We start from the raw sequence: 16168 nt of genomic DNA on the forward strand, positions 1-16168 counted from the left end.
AAGTTTTTACAATATTCCAGAAAGTAGAGCCAGAGAATAAGCAGGTCATTTTTGCAATTAACAGCTATATAGGATTGTATTAACGACCTGGAACTTAATTTTTTTTTTGTCATGTGCACTAAAGGGCCAGATCTGTCAATAACTCCAACCACCATTTACACTTTCAGCAGCACTTTCTGGAGCACATAGGTGAGCATGTTGCCTTTCTGAGGGAAATAAACAGAGAGGGAAATTGAGGTGCTTATAGGCACACATTGCAATGGTTTGTTCATTTGTGAAATAGTTCGCATTTTTACACAGGGGAAGCAAACTTGGTGTCCGTCGAATATGGAGGACTCCCAACTCCCATCAGCCTTAGCCAAAAGCAAGGGATGATGGGAGCTGTAGTCCACAAACCCCTGTAAGGTACCCTATTATAACAGATCTGGGTCCCTACAGAGGAAGTGCCAAAATCAGGGTAACTGAGGTTTTTGAATCGGTTCCTTCAAGTTCCTCAGTTGCTCCATCTGCCTAATTGATTGTCCCTCTTGCACACCCAGCCCCAAGTCATGTATGGGCAGTAAATTTGCTCTCTGTGCCATATGCTGTGCTGATGTTACCATGTGAACTAATTTTATTTATGGCTAAAATCCTCAGTGCAGTTGTTGTGGTTTCAATAGCGTCTTCTGTTGCACGTTTTGGAAACAAACGGTGTATCTGTTTGGGGTGGAGTAGGCTGTTCTGCAGAGACCCTCCTAATTCCTGGATCCAGCAAATGGTTCCATTAAGACAAATTGGTAGGCCCCCTCTCTTAACTGCCTGGTAGTTGGAAAGACAAAGACCCTTGTTCAGAGCTGGAAGCAAGAGACGACGAGAGAGAGAGAGAGAGAGAGAGAGAGAGAGAGAGAGAGAGCAATGCTTGATTTCTTTTTGAATTCAAGGCCTTCTTGGGAGTGTGAATGCTATGAGCCCCTCCATCGTAGCTGTTGCGTTTTGGCATAACACACAGTTGTTTGGGAGCATGACAAGGAAAAATAAACAACCCAAGTGTGCCTACAGCCTTTTCTCAGTGTCCCTTGCAACTGAATGTCACCCTGAGGGATTTCTGCCCAGATATGTTATTAAGAAGTTTCATGCTTAATGTATTACACTTCATCAGCAGGAGGCTGGTTTTCAATCCGCAGGTTCCTTCTGTGTTTTTCAAGCAGCGTAATCCAGATACCATGCAGGAGGTTGTGTTTGGGAGTTTCCCTTCTTTTCTCTTAGCCCAAGTAGGGGAGTTGTGTTCCCTTTATCAGCCAGGCACTTTCATTTTGCTGCCAACCTTCTGAGAAATGCAGCATAAACCCACTGGAGCCGAGACCCTGATCACAGCAGTCATTTAACAGCAAAGAGGTTTGCAGCACAATAAAGATTACCAGATTTATTGCGTGGCATAAACTGGAGTGTGGACTGGAGACCTTATGCTTTGGTGGATCTGTAGTCTTTTGAGATGCCATAGTCCTTTGCCGTTTCTACTGCACTAACTCTGGCCTCCCTTCCAAAAGCCATTTAACAGTGGGTTGAATGGGTTTGCTGCAAGGTCTTGCTTTTATGAGTTTCAGTAAATGCTCCAAGGTGGAAAGCTCTTGCCCTGCTTTTTCCACACCTTATTCTACCCACTAGTGATTCTGGTCACATCCACACGCCCTACACTTAAAGCACTCTTTATACCACTTTAACAGTCGCGGAGAATCCTGGGAACAGTAGTTTTGTTATTTTACAATCAACAATCACAAAAAGGTAGATCTGAAAGCAATGGCCGCCTGCAAATTGTCACCATTTGCGTCTGACAAGAGATTGGAAGGGACAGTCCTTCCCGCAAAATTCAGATTAGTATTAACACTTTCGCCCCCAGACCTTGGAAAAGGCACAGCTTGTTGGAAAGCATGGAGTTGAATGTAGGATCTAAGGGCACCAGTAAAAAAAGGGTTATAGGCACCTGTTCTTCCTGAAGAGTGGTCAGAAGAGGTTCTAGAGCAGTGAACCCTTTTAATAAGGATACTGGGAAGCCAGTGTCTCCTATACTCACCAACTTCTGATACTTTATGATTTAAAGAAATCCATTTTCTTCCTGCATTAAACATCTACGTCAAGTGTGGTTCAACAGATCAGACCCTCCAAGTGTCCCTATTTTCCAGGGATGTCCCTGATTTAGAAACCATCCCAGTTTCTGATTTGATCCCGGAATGTCCCACTTTTCCTTAGGATGTCCTTATTTTCATTGGAGAAATGTTAGAGGGTTATCTGAGCCCTGAGCTGTCAGAATGTATAGGGAAGGGTTTTTTTCTTTAAAAAAAAAAAATCATTATGTTTTTATATATGTTGGAAGCTGCCTGGAGTGCCTGGGGCAACCCAGTAAGAAGTGTGGGCTATAAATAGTAAAATCATCATTATGGAATGGGACGTCCCTATTTTCATTGGAGAAATGTTGAAGGGTGTGGTAGAGAAGGGTAGGGGGCTTGACCCTGGCTGCCATTTTTATCACCCAAAATTTCAGTGACGCTTTCAATAAAGGCTGTGAAGTATTCTGCTTATCCTGCTCACCATCCTCACACTACCCTAGCGAGGCAGGTCACTGCATACCAATGTTACAAAGAAGGAACTGTTGGAAAAGAGGCAGGGGAGTTGTCTAGGCCACCAAGGAAGGAGGTTGTGTGTGTGTGTGTGTGTGTGTGTAAGCGCACATGTGTGACAACCCAACTATAGTTGCCACTGCCATATGGTGACCAAGGAAGAAAAAGGAGGGGCTGGGAGGTATCCTTCTGCATTCATTGTGTGGAACAATTTTTAAAAATGTTTTTCCTGCAGGCCCTGCCCTTGCCACCCAGGCTGTGGTTATTAGCATATGATTAAGACTGGCATTGATATCCTTCCAGAATGACAATAGCCTTCCTTGTTTTTGGAGAAAGCTGCAAACCATACCAGAGAGCCACCAACGTTATTGAATAACTTCTGTTATTACACCAGCGATGGAGAGCATGTGGTTCTCTAGATGTTGCTGGACTACAATTCCCCATCATCCCACACCATTTTGGCCGCACTGGTTGGGACTGATGGGAGCTTGAGTCTAACATCATATGGAAGGCTGCAGGTTATTCACTCCTGCACTGAAGCATGTTGTCTCAAACCCAACCTAGTTCTCAACTTCAGGCATCAAGGCTCTCCAATATTAGTTAGACAAAATAAATTACAAAAAGCTAGCATGAAGAAAGTGATCTTGCTCAAGAAGGGGGAATCTCTCGTCTTCTTCACCAGGGGTGGTTGGGGGTGGGTTTTTTTGGCTTTGAACCCTTCTAACACACCCAAGGAATCCAGGTTCTTCTCTTTCCCAAAGAATCAGGTCTTGTAGCAAATGTATGCCCCATTTGCAGCGGGGTAGACAGTGACAGATGCTATTCCAACTCTCAGCAGCAAAATACAAAGTTCTGTTCCCAGCAGATAACGCTTTAGGAAACTAGAAATAGAGGGTTCCTCCTACTGCTGGTTCAGTTTTCTGCATCGGCTGCTGCCCAGCTTTGCAAGGAAAAGCAGAATACCAGAAAAAAATATCCTTAGCAACCTTTGGCCTTGCAGAATCTGTCACCATAACCTCCATGGTTAAGCACGTGTCCCCCTGAATCTCTGCTGAATCTCCCACAAGAAAGGGGCAGTCCAGTGTCCGCAGATCTTCCAGAGAGGAGAGCAGGCAAGGAACCCTACTATCAGCCAGGCTGGTGTCAACACAAAGGTTTATCCAGTAGCAGCTCTCTCTGCCAATCAGAAGCATGCCACAGGGAGGCCAGGGCAGGGATGTATCTAGGCCGAGACAGGAACGTGACCATCGCCCTCCGCATTCCAGTTAGTGACCCAGTCCTTCTTGGTAATGGTGCCTGTCTTCTCCTCCCGGAAAAGCTGGCGCTCCTGGTGAGGAATCTTGACTGCGTGATACTGCGGCACCTTGTCTTCATGGTAGCGGGCACGTTTGAAGAAGCCAAGCTGGGGAAGAAGAAGCCACAATATTCAATCCATGAAAGTAACAAACAGATTCCCTAATGGTACTGCTGGAAGGCAGGGAAGGACGCCCGCTGTTTTGCCACCAACCCATGGGCTGCATCCAGCAGCTGTAACCAGCGGTGATGATGTATGTTCCCATGGGTCCTCTCCAGACCCCGTTCTTCATCCCCTGTTCACCACACACCATGCATTGGGAAGACATAGCCTATTAGCATGCACTTTTGACACTCATAAACACTCGTGAGGATTTATTCATCAGGGCACTCTCACCCCCTTGCAGCCATCTACAGATTTCCCCTCCTGTGTGCATTTGCTAGCCGATTACTGAAAAGCGTTTTGCACCACATCCAGGGGGACGTTTACCATATTCTGGGCTTGTAGGGTGGAACCTGTGCCCCTCCAAATGTCGTTGAACTACTACTCTTATCATTCCTGGCCCTCTGTCATGCTGGCTAGCATTGGTGGAAGAAAGTGTCCCATCAACATCTGGTGAGTCACAGGTTCCCCAACGCTACTACAGCACAAGAAATATTCTGGACAAAAGCAGATACTCCTTCAGTCCTAATGGGAAGCCAGGTGTTTTGGCAGTACACATCCTGTCATCTGTGGTAGCTTGCAGGGATGGAGGAGATAAAACAAGACCAGATAGAAGGACCTGCATGTCTAGACACTGGAGGTTCAGAAGTGCTGAATTAGGGTATCTGTTCCCATAAAGTAAAACCATCTGAGTGTTCCTCTGTTGTGACATAGTTTCTAATCCATTGCACATTCACACACAAACCCGGTATCAGCTCCACGATCTGAGACTTAGTTGGGATCAGGGGCAGGATGTCCTCAGTGGCCCTGTCTACTCCTTGTTGTCACTGCTGTCCATCCACTTGCCCTCCTACTTTGGGCCCAGTGCATCCAGAGAGAGAGAGGAGGCAGCAGCAGCTCCTTGTCCTTGCCACTAGCTGCTGACTTACTTAGAACAAGCAGTGCCACTAAGGAGAACATGCAGTAGAGCCGGGGGGCTTCAGGGATTTGCAGTGGGTTTGGGGCCTCATTGGGTGCCCAGCAATGCCATCCAGGCACCAGCTATCTTAACTAGCCCGAGGATTTTGTAGACTGTCATCTGCACTTGTGAGCATATACCTGAGTAGCAGCTAAGTACTTCACACTCCTGCTTTTTTTGCATGCATGCACCCAACTCTCAAGGCATTTGCAGAATTATATTCTGCTACACACTCACACGCCGTCATTTCCAACAGCATTTAGGCTTTTGGTGCTAGTGCTTCCTGAAGTCCTTGACTATCCGTGGATTATTTCATGGCTATGTATTGTTAACAGTCAACATCCTTGCAACCCACCAAGAAATCCACATGCACAACATAATGGTAATCACTCTTGTATGTTACGATCTGCAAAATCCTCCACACACACACTCCCGGGTGCACTGAGGGCATACTTGGAAGTCCATCGGCCTGCTCTTCGCTTGCACATGCACTAATATTTTTAGTGAGCTCACATTAAGAGCACTCCATCACTTGTTATTCCCATTCCCACATCTGCGCCCTCACTCCTACACACGTACAAGCAGGGGGTCAGTCAAGTGGCGAGGCCGGGCATTACCGCTAGGCCTCCATGGCCTGCCTATCAGCATCAGACGGCTGTATGGCCAGCCGAGCCCGGTAATAGTTCGTGGAGTATTTGGATTCCCGGCTTGTCCTCTTGAAGAAGCCGCACTGGGAGCGAGGAGAAGTATGAATGGCGTTATCAGCTTTGCATATGACCTGTCTCCAGGGATGGGGTCTAAAGGCCTGAGCAGCAGCAACAGGATGGCATCCTAAGACTCATCTGTGTTCGTGGGTACCACTCAAGCGGACTCCATCTCCCACCATTCTCCACAGGGTTGAGGCTTTAGGTTCCCTGCCACCAGGCAGTTAACTTCAAAATGTAAATCCCATCTGGTACAGTCCAATTGTTTTGAAAGAATGTGACCTCGGGGCTCTGCGGCTGTGGGGAATGGCCTCTAGGGGTTTGGACATTTGTTGGGAATAATCTCCAAGGGTCTTTATCAAGGCAATTATTTGCAATAATGGACTTTGTTGTCCAGATTCAAATTTTAGTGTGATGAAGTAAACTGGAACCACCTTGTAAACTCTGCTCCAGCATCACAGAATCGTAGAATTGTAGAGTTGGAAGAGACCCTGAGGATCATCTAAGTCCAACCCCCTGCAATGCAGGAATCTCAGCTAAAGCATCTATGACAGATGGCCATCCAACCTCTGCTAAAAAACCTCCAAGGAAGGCGAGCCCACAACCCCTGGAAGAGGGGCAAAGCCCCACAGAACCATCCTGGTCACCGCTGCCCCTTTCTCCAGGCCAGCTCACCTTCCATAGGATGGAGACGAGCAGTCCCAGCACTAGGATCCCAGCTAGTACCGCAATGAGGATGATCCACCAAGGCACCCCTCGTGCCACGGCTACGCTGGGATCCAAGTAGACCATCACTGGGATCTGGGGGGGAAAGCAAGGTTGCAGAAAGTGAGAGAGCAAACCAAAATGTGGTGAAGAATGGCAGCCTGAGCCACTGCTCAGCTCAGCTGTAAAACCACCTCCCTCTCCGAGGAACAGGCACCACTATCACTGGCACTTTCTGAAACAAAAGACTGTGATCAAACGAAGGGTGCTTACAGACTGGTAGTCTCTTTGGACAGTCTGCTACTGCTATTTGCATAGGGAGGAGGTTCAGTCTGCATGGCATCCCATGCCAATACTGTTAGCAACACTATGGGCTATGTGCATAAAAGCCCGTATCTGATTTAAAAGGCTTGTTTTCTTGGACAGTATCTCGCTCCTCATTTTCGTATCCTTCCCCCCTCCCTTTTTAAATGGGCATTGCATGTTTTACTGGGACAGGGAGAAGTGGAACTGCTGCCGAGACCACATAACACCGGTCTTGAAAGATCTACACTGGCTCCCAGTACATTTCCAAGCACAATTCAAAGTGTTGGTGCTGACCTTTAAAGCCCTAAATGGCCTCGGCCCAGTATACCTGAAGGAACGTCTCCACCCCCATCATTCAGTCCAGACACTGAGGTCCAGCACCGAGGGCTTTCTGGCGGTTCCCTTGTGAGAAGCCAAGTTACAGGGAACCAGGCAAAGGGCCTTCTCAGTAGTGGCACCTGCCCTGTGGAACGCTCTCCCACCAGATGTCAAAGAGAAAAACAACTACTGTTCCAGACTTTTAGAAGACATCTGAGGGCAGCCCTGTTTAGGGAAGCTTTTAATGTTTAATAGACTATTGTATTTAATATTCTGTTGGAAGCCGCCCAGAGTGGGTGGGGAAACCCAGCCAGATGGGCGGGGTATAAATAATATAAATAAATGACTAAATAAATAAATAAATCATTTCAGTTAAGATTCCTCTTCTCTCTGACCCGGCAGCAGCAACGGGGGGGAACAGTGAGAAAGGCATAACAGTAGAAATCATTTATTCATTTATTAAATTTGTACGCCACTCTTCGCCCAAAGATCACAGGGCAGTTCACAACCTAAAGATACAAACTGTCCTTGGCTGCAAAGTATTTCAGATTGCGCAAGGAAAATAGCAAGGGGCAAAAGAGCTAAGCCGTGAGGCTCCGGTACCTGCGCCGTGGCATCCTTCAGAACCAGGTTGCGGATGGTAGATTTCACGGTGATGCTGGCTCGAAGAATCACTTCCACCGATGTCGTGTCATAGTACTCCTAAGGGCAAAAGGGAAGAGGGCTCAGAACAACCAAAAGTCATAGAATCATAGGACTGTAGAGTTGGAAGGGACCCTGAGTGCCAGCTAGCCCAACTGCCTGCACTGCAGGAATCTTTTGCCCAATGTGGAGCTCAAACCCATGGCCCTGAGATTAAGAGTCCCCTGCGCTACCAACAGAGTTATCCCAGGCAATGGACAAGCCTGCAGTTAGGATACTGAAAACCATTGCCATGAGTATTGCAAGGGTTCCATTGCGTCCGATGCATAACTTCATTTTAGGTTCTAAATGGCCCTTTTAAGTGGAACTCTCTCATCTAGGATTGCAAGCAATTACCGCGGTGAGCCAAGCCACACAATTCATGGAGGTACTCCCCAAAACATATTATTTGTAACCTGAAATTAGCTGGGCAGGAAGAAGTCCTTAATTTGCGCAGTCTACCCCAGAGGTTTTTTAAGGGACGCGGCTGGCGCTGTGGGTTAAACCACAGAGCCTAGGACTTGCCGATCAGGTCGGCGGTTCGAATCCCTGCGACAGGGTCAGCTCCCGTTGCTTGGTCCCTGCTCCTGCCAACCTAGCAGTTCAAAAGCACGTCAAAGTGCAAGTAGATAAATAGGTACTGCTCTGGCGGGAAGGTAAACAGCGTTTCCGTGCGCTGTTCTGGTTTGCCAGAAGTGGCTTAGTCATGCTGGCCACATGACCCGGAAGCTGTACGCCGGCTCCCTCGGCCAATAAAGCGAGATGAGTGCCGCAACCCCACGACTGGACCTAATGGTCAGGGGTCCCTTTATCTCTACCTTTACCCCAGAGGTTTACACATATTGCTGTTCATCTAATATCCAGCAGGAGGAGCCCAACTAACCTCTAGGAAGGTGCTGTTCCAGAGACGGCCCCAGATGCTGAGCACAGCTGAACGGTCAAAGCTGTAGAGAGGACACTGGAAAAGCTGGCAATGAGCAGTGCCCACAGCACAGTCCTGAAGCATGAGGCAAAGAGTCATCAAGTATTTTAGTACCAGTCGGTTTGCCAGAAATTATATCCTACCCATCAGAGATCCATCAAAACCCAGGTGTTTAAGGTTGTTGTTTAATGAAAAACGGGTTAAGAGACAGCAAAATTTGAGTGGAGGGCCGGCAGACGTAATGCTTTCAACGTGAAAAATCTCACTTACCAAGGTGACATTTTTTTGCTTTCCCCAATAAGTCAGTGGCCGGTTGGCAGGCACCTCAGGCGGCTCCGCCTCTCGCTTCTTCCTACCCTGGTGAAGAGGCTCCTGAAGAAAAGAGCAAGGGATTGGGGACACTTCAGAAACATGTCATTTTCTGATCACAAACCAAAAACTGGTCTTCACCGCTGCCTCAAGCAGGCAACCGATTTGCAGGCAACTGTCGAGGATCCATTAAACACACACACCAGAAACAAGGCAGAAAAAAACCACCAGCAAACTGATACACACGTAAATTGATGAATTTGACCATGGGTAGGCAAACTAAGGCCCGGGGGCTGGATCCGGCCCAATCGCCTTCTAAATCCGGCCCGCGGACGGTCCAGGAATCAGCATATTTTTACATGAGTAGAATGTGTGCTTTTATTTAAAATGCATCTCTGGGTTATTTGTGGGGCATAGGAATTCATTCATTATTACCGTTTTTTTCGCTCTATAAGACGCACCAGACCACAAGATGCACCTAGTTTTTGGAGGAAGAAAACAAGAAAAAAAATATTCTGAATCTCAAAAGCCAGAACAGCAAGAGGGATCACTGTGCAGTGAAAGCAGCGATCCCTCTTGCTCTTCTGGCTTCTGGGATAACTGCACAGCCTACATTCACTCCATAAGACGCACACACATTTCCCCTTACTTTTTAGGAGGGAAAAAGTGAGTCTTACAGAGCAAAAAATATGGTATTTTTTCAAAATATAGTCCGGCCCCCCACAAGGTCTGAGGGACAGTGGATTGGCCCCCTGCTGAAAACGTTTGCTGACCCCTGATAGATTAACATTAGGTCTGTGCTTTTGAATTAGGAAGAATGTGAAACAAAGTCAGCCCTATGCTTTTGCACGGCCAACTGCGCCCAGAAGATGGGGCTTTTGAACAGAGGTGATTAGAACCTGACCGTGTCTTGGTATGGGAAACCGCATAAAAGAAATCCTTGTGGACAGGGAATGATCTGTGATTTAACCAGTTAACAAATCTTCGTTGATTGGGAGAGGAAGCAATCCTAGCCCCTCCTCTCCCACCATGTTAGTTGCTGGAGGGAGTTAGGCTATGGCAGAGTTGTCTGTCCACTGGTCTCCTAAGAACAGATGAGTGGCCAGTGGCACATCTACTTTGCATCCACCTGCCGGCTGTGTATACGACGCAGAGAACAACAAAAACCAGGAACTGTGCACTTCCTATCAATGCAAAAACAAAAAACCACATCTCTTTCTACAGATAAATTTCCCACCCAGGAAGGCAGAAATAACTGCAAAAAAAGAACGGGCAATGTTTGGACATCCCTAGGAGAAATCATGAATACACAATATTAATTGTGCTTTCACTATTACAAACAGCAGGTATTTATTAAGAACCTGGCAGCAGTGGGAGGACCTGACTACTGTTTTTATGTTCATCATAAAAACGACAAATGAACCTTAAAAAAACAACAACCCCATGGCAACTAGTACCAGAATCAAAGACACATCTGCCTGGAAGAGAGGAGATGAGTGCTATCATCAACATTGCCTGCTTATCATGCAACCCCTGTTTGTCAAGTTCCCACGGCACCTACCAGAGCCAGATTGAGTGAGTTGGGTTTTGGGCTGCAGATCGCGCGGTGCTGAGGCTGGGTCGATAGCTCCAGCTTCAGTGGGTAGAGGAGCCACTTTCCATTTGCAATTTCATGGGGCCACATGACGTTGAGGAAGGCTGAGCCCAGCGTATTCAGGGACTGGCCTTGGTTTGAGACCTGGTGTGTGGACAGAGAGGGACAAGCTGTGTTGGAGGAGAAGGAAAGGGAAACTGGGTGCTGAAAGGAAGCAAACTCCTCCTCCAACCTCGCGCCCCCCCCCCCGGGTTTTACTCCATATAAACAAGGTTACACTTGTGTGCTTTGCATTAAGCTGGACTCAGTACCCCCTCCAATAGTTATTAACACGAGTGAAATCCCCAACATCCATAAATATGCATTGAAAAGGCACATACATATTTCATGATTAATCTAAGTAACTTTGATTAAGATTATTCTTTGTATTTGTGGGGTAGGTGAGGGAGAAGATCTCCCCCATTATATTCTCCATTGTCAGCACTATCAAAACCCCAGAAAGAGATTTTTGGAACATAGAATCATAGAATCATAGAGTTGGAAGAGACCACAAGGGCCATCGAGTCCAACCCCCTGCCAAGCAGGAAACACCATCAGAGCACTCCTGACATATGGTTGTCAAGCCTCTGCTTAAAGACCTCCAAAGAAGGAGACTCCACCACACTCCTTGGCAGCAAATTCCACTGTCGAACAGCTCTTACTGTCAGGAAGTTCTTCCTAATGTTTAGGTGGAATCTTCTTTCTTGTAGTTTGGATCCATTGCTCCGTGTCCACTTCTCTGGAGCAGCAGAAAACAACCTTTCTCCCTTCTCTATGCGACATCCTTTTATATATTTGAACATGGCTATCATATCACCCCTTAACCTCCTCTTCTCCAGGCTAAACATGCCCAGCTCCCTTAGCCGTTCCTCATAAGGCATCGTTTCCAGGCCTTTGACCATTTTGGTTGCCCTCCTCTGGACACGTTCCAGTTTGTCAGTGTCCTTCTTGAACTGTGGTGTCCAGAACTGGACACAGTACTCCAGGTGAGGTCTGACCAGAGCAGAATACAGTGGCACTATTACTTCCTATACACTATAACAGACACTGGCACCGCCACAGGGACAGAACCCTGAAGTGAAAATATGTTGGTTATTATCTGGCTGTGATCTGCTCGTCACATGCAAAACAGCCCTATTTTCTAAAGTCGCTAAAAAAGTACTCATGCCAGCTATATAAAAGACAATACTGTGCAGGTGATTCATTAATTTGACTTATTGTAAATGGATCTATATCTCTGGGTTTCTTTTAACAGGTTTTAATTGACTTGCTGGATCTGTAACTGAATTTGTAATGGCTTTTAGTCACACACAATAAATGTTCGCTTGATTGATTAAGATTATTGGAGCAGGATATCCCATTGATATATAGAGAAAGGAAGAAAGTAAATCGGCAGTTGCACAGGGAGGACACAGTAACCATAAACAAAAAGCCCACAATCTCTTTATCTCAAACACCCTAGATCCCATTCCCTATTCAGAACAGACCCGCACCTCCAAACCTCCTGAGTTCTAGCAGTAACTGGCTACGATACTCTAGAAATATTCTGATTGAAGGGGTTGCGAACGACGGCTCAAGGCTTCGATCTGGAGGGGACAAGTGTCACTCACCGTCACTTGGAGGAGAAAAGGACTGCCCACCTCGCTTTCCCTCTTCATGGCACTTTCGCCCCGCACCACCCCGCTGAAGAAGAGCTTATTTGGTTCGGCCACTCTGCAGAGAAAAAGAAGAGATTGTTTATTAATTAGATTATTTATTCTCTTCCAAGGAGCTGAAGGTGATGTACATGGTTGTTGTTGTCGTCATCCCCATTCCATCGTCACAACAACTCTGCGAGGTAGGGTTAGGCTAAGAGAGCCAGTGTGGTGTAGTGGTTAAGAGCGGTAGTCTTGTAATCTGGGGAACCGGGTTCGAGTCTCGGCTCCTCCACATGCAGCTGCTGGGTGACCTTGGGCCAGTCACACTTCTTTGAAGTCTCTCAGCCCCACTCACCTCACAGAGTGTTTGTTGTGGGGGAGGAAGGGAAAGGAGAATATTAGCCGCTTTGAGACTCCTTAAAGGGAGTGAAAGGCGGGATATCAAATCCAAACTCTTCTTCTTCTTCTTCTAAGAGATGGTGACTGGCCCAAGGTCGCCCAGTGAGCTTTGTGGCTGAGAGGGGATTCAAACCCTGCTCTCCAAGGTCCTAGTCCAACACTCTAACCATTACGCCACATGAGGGCACATGGGAAGCTGGAGAAACAGAAGCCCAGGCCACATCACAGGTGCTGGGAATTGCAGCTCTGTGACAGGTCTCCTCACATCTCTCAGCATCCTGAACAAACCTCAATTCCCAAGATTCTCTGAGGAAGCCATGAAGGTCAAAGAGGTATAAGAAAGCTTTAAATGTATGGGGTGGACGTGACCTCAATCTCTGCTAATCTGCTCTGTATGGATGCGCATTGAGTTTTGTGCACAAGCAGCGTAGCTTCTTCGATTTATTCTCTTTGGCCATGTGAACACGGCCAGATTTAGGTTTGATGAGGCCCTAAGCTACTGAAGGTAATGGGGCCTTTTATGTGTCCAGTTGTCCTTTATATGTCCAGTTGTCCTTTGTCAACAACAAATTGTCGCTGTTTTTTGTGTTGGATATATGCTGTATGGTAATTTATGGACCTAATAGGTATGTAGGTTTTATTTGTTTTTCCTCTTATATATTGCAAATGTACATCCAGTTCCCCCCCCCCTTTAAATTTTCTGGGGGGCCCCAAGAGAGCGGGGCCCTAAGCTATATAGCTTGATTAGCTTATATGTAAATACGGCACTGCCCCTGGTAACAATGATTCAGGACACAACCAGTTTATTTTGGTGTGCAGTTCACCACCCATAAGTGGAGAAAATATCTATGTGAATGTCTATGATTGGCAGAGAAGGTCAAGGCAGGCTGGGAGCGGGGACTGACTTGTGTATCAAGGCAACCCAATGTACTCTTATGAACAAAATACACATATTTAACACATTTGCATGCGATTCCTCTTACAATGCAACTTTTCCACCATTGGAGCGTTTTGGAATGGGCTTCATGGAAGAATGACATGCGGGAATTGTTATATCAAAATTTAAAATACAAGGTAGATTTTTTAAGAATGATCCATGAGCAAATAGAGTGGTACCTTCGTTCTCAAAAACCCTGGTTCTTAAACACTTTGGTTCTCAAACTCCGAAAACCCAGAAGTAAGTGTTCCAGTTTTCGAACATTTTTTGGAAGCTGTACATCCAATGCAGCTGTTGGCTTTTGTTTCCGGGGTACCTGCACCAATCAGAAGCTGTGCCTTGGTTTTTGAACATTTTGGAAGTCAAATGGACTTTCAGAACAGATTAAGTTTAGCACTTTTGTTTTTGCTATTTATTTTGCATTTTTGTTTTTGAGGCTTTTTAGTTTAATTTGCTTTTGTGACTGTGTGGAACCCAGTTCAGCTACTGATTGATTGATTGATTGTGTGATTGCAGAAATGGATAAAATCCCCCCATCCAAACAATGACTATCATTAGTGCAGGTAAGAAAAAAAATTAATTTTAATTTTTATCATCTACAATACTGTCTTAATTATGTTATAGTACAGTACATTGTTTATTGCTTTCATTTTATGGATCAATGGTCTCGTTAGATAGTAAAATTCATGTTAAATTGCTGTTTTAGGGATTGTTTTTAAAAGTCTGGAACGGATTAATCCATTTTGCATTACTTTCTATGGGAAAACGCATCTTGGCTTTGGAACGGACTTCCAGAACAGATTAAGCTTGAGAACCATGGTACCACTGTATTAAATTCCAGGTGGCTTTTTATCATGCATGCTTCAAGAACGCTTCTGTTCTGGATGCATCTCTCGGCAGGTGCAAAACGTTTTAACACTCTGACAATGAAGTCGCGTTAACTTGAACTGGATGTGAACTACCCCCATGTGACCCTTACCCAGAAACAGAGAGTGGAAGTTCCATGATCACATGGGCACGTGCTTGAACTGGGGCCAACCCAGGCTGCTCCGAGATCCTGTGGGAGAGAAGAGAGTTGCAGGAGTTTAGCTTACAGGTCTCTCCAGACATCCTGTTTTATTGCACATTCATGCTGATTAGCGCTCATGATGCTATCATGGTGATCATATGCAAGCTCACTTTCAATATTGTTTGTGCCTAAAAGATTTCAGGGTAGTCACAATGCTTCCTTTCAGTGCAGATGCTGCCGACATCCCGTACGTTTTTTTACAGCACTTATGGTTTAAGTTTGTTGTACTAAAGCCCCTATGGACTGCAATGTGGTAGTAAAGGTAAGGTAAAGATAAAGGACCCCTGGACGGTTAAGTCCAGTCAAAGGTGACTGAGCGCTCATCCTGCTTTGAGGCTGAGGGAGCCAGCGTTTGTCCACAGACAGCTTTCTGGGTCATGTGGCCAGCAGGCCTAAACCGCTTCTGGCGCAACGGGACACAGTGTTGGAAGCCAGAGTGCATGGAAACACCATTTACCTTCCCGCTGCAGCGGTACCTATTTATCTACTTGCACTGACGTGCTTTCGAGCTGCTAGGTTGGCAGGAGCTGGGACAGAGTAACGGGAGATCGCCCCATCACAGGGATTTGAACCGCCAACCTTCTGATCGACAAGTCAAAGAGGCTCGTGGTTTAGACCACAGTGCCACCCGTGTCCCCACTGGGGAAGTATGGCAGAACAACTAATAAAGCAGGCTAAACCAACCAGCAATTATTGTGTCAAGAACAGTGCTTTTTTGCCTAGAAAAATAAGTGCCGGTACTCACCACGTTTACAATAAGTGCCACACTTTTTAACAACAACAAAAAGAGGTGCCAATACTGCGTACCCTCGAGTATCCCCTGAAAAACAGCGCTGGTCAAGAATTTTTTGCAGAATAAAAAGGTAAAGGTACCCCTGCCCGTATGGGCCAGTCTTGACAGACACTAGGGTTGTGCGCCCATCTCACTCAAAGAGGCCTAGGGCCAGTGCTGTCCGAAGACACTTCCGGGTCACGTGGCCAGCGTGACATCGCTGCTCTGGCGAGCCAGAGCCGCACACGGAAACACCGTTTACCTTCCCGCTAGTAAGCGGTCCCTATTTATCTACTTGCACCCGAGAGTGCTTTCAAACTGCTAGGTTGGCAGGCGCTGGGACCGAACAGCAGGAGCGCACCCCGCTGCGGGGATTCGAACCGCCGACCTTTCAATCGGCAAGCCCTAGGCGCTGAGGCTTTAACCCACAGCGCCACCCGCGTCCCCTATTTGGAGAATACAGCTGCAATAAACACCAGTTTGGATGGAAGTAGCCCAACGACAGGGACTGATACCCCCACATGCCAATCTCTGCTACCTGTACCCTCTCTTTCCCTTGATAAACTGCCTGACTCCTACTGCAGCCTCCCCATCGCCCCTGACCTGAGGAATTTCTACAATCCCCTGATGATAGCAAAAGATACCTAATCAAGGAGTTCCAAAAACATAAGCAAACCCAACTTGCTTAGCAGTTTATATTTCTTGGAGGCTGACCTTGCAAGATCTGAACTCAGGGCCATCAAATTTACCCGAATAAGCTTGTACAGG

General features: G+C 46.6%; 2 protein-coding genes across 20 annotated transcripts in view; one reads left to right on the forward strand and one right to left on the reverse strand.

Annotated features, from left to right (window-relative positions):
- The window catches only part of KCNH3 (potassium voltage-gated channel subfamily H member 3), a 142278-nt gene that overhangs the window by 93781 nt on the left and 32329 nt on the right, over positions 1 to 16168 (forward strand). The window lies entirely within an intron of this gene.
- The window catches only part of ITGA7 (integrin subunit alpha 7), a 99022-nt gene that overhangs the window by 757 nt on the left and 82097 nt on the right, over positions 1 to 16168 (reverse strand). For 11 of the 19 annotated variants that reach the window (XM_083427311.1, XM_083427320.1, XM_083427310.1 and 8 more), the window contains 8 exons: positions 14539 to 14616; positions 12197 to 12299; positions 10515 to 10691; positions 8915 to 9016; positions 8606 to 8719; positions 7645 to 7743; positions 6388 to 6513; positions 1388 to 3996 (listed from right to left, as the gene is read on the reverse strand). In XM_083427311.1, coding sequence (XP_083283437.1) covers positions 3817 to 3996; positions 6388 to 6513; positions 7645 to 7743; positions 8606 to 8719; positions 8915 to 9016; positions 10515 to 10691; positions 12197 to 12299; positions 14539 to 14616 — 979 coding nt within the window. In that variant the 3' untranslated portion in view covers positions 1388 to 3816. Of the gene's footprint in view, positions 1 to 1387; positions 3997 to 5587; positions 5739 to 6387; positions 6514 to 7644; positions 7744 to 8511; positions 8720 to 8914; positions 9017 to 10514; positions 10692 to 12196; positions 12300 to 14538; positions 14617 to 16168 lie in introns of those variants that run through there. The other 8 variants (XM_083427324.1, XM_083427322.1, XM_083427313.1 and 5 more) reach the window with 3 other exon arrangements.

The sequence above is a fragment of the Podarcis tiliguerta genome, assembly GCF_965153285.1.
Source record: "Podarcis tiliguerta genome assembly, chromosome: 2".
NCBI lineage: Eukaryota > Metazoa > Chordata > Lepidosauria > Squamata > Lacertidae > Podarcis > Podarcis tiliguerta.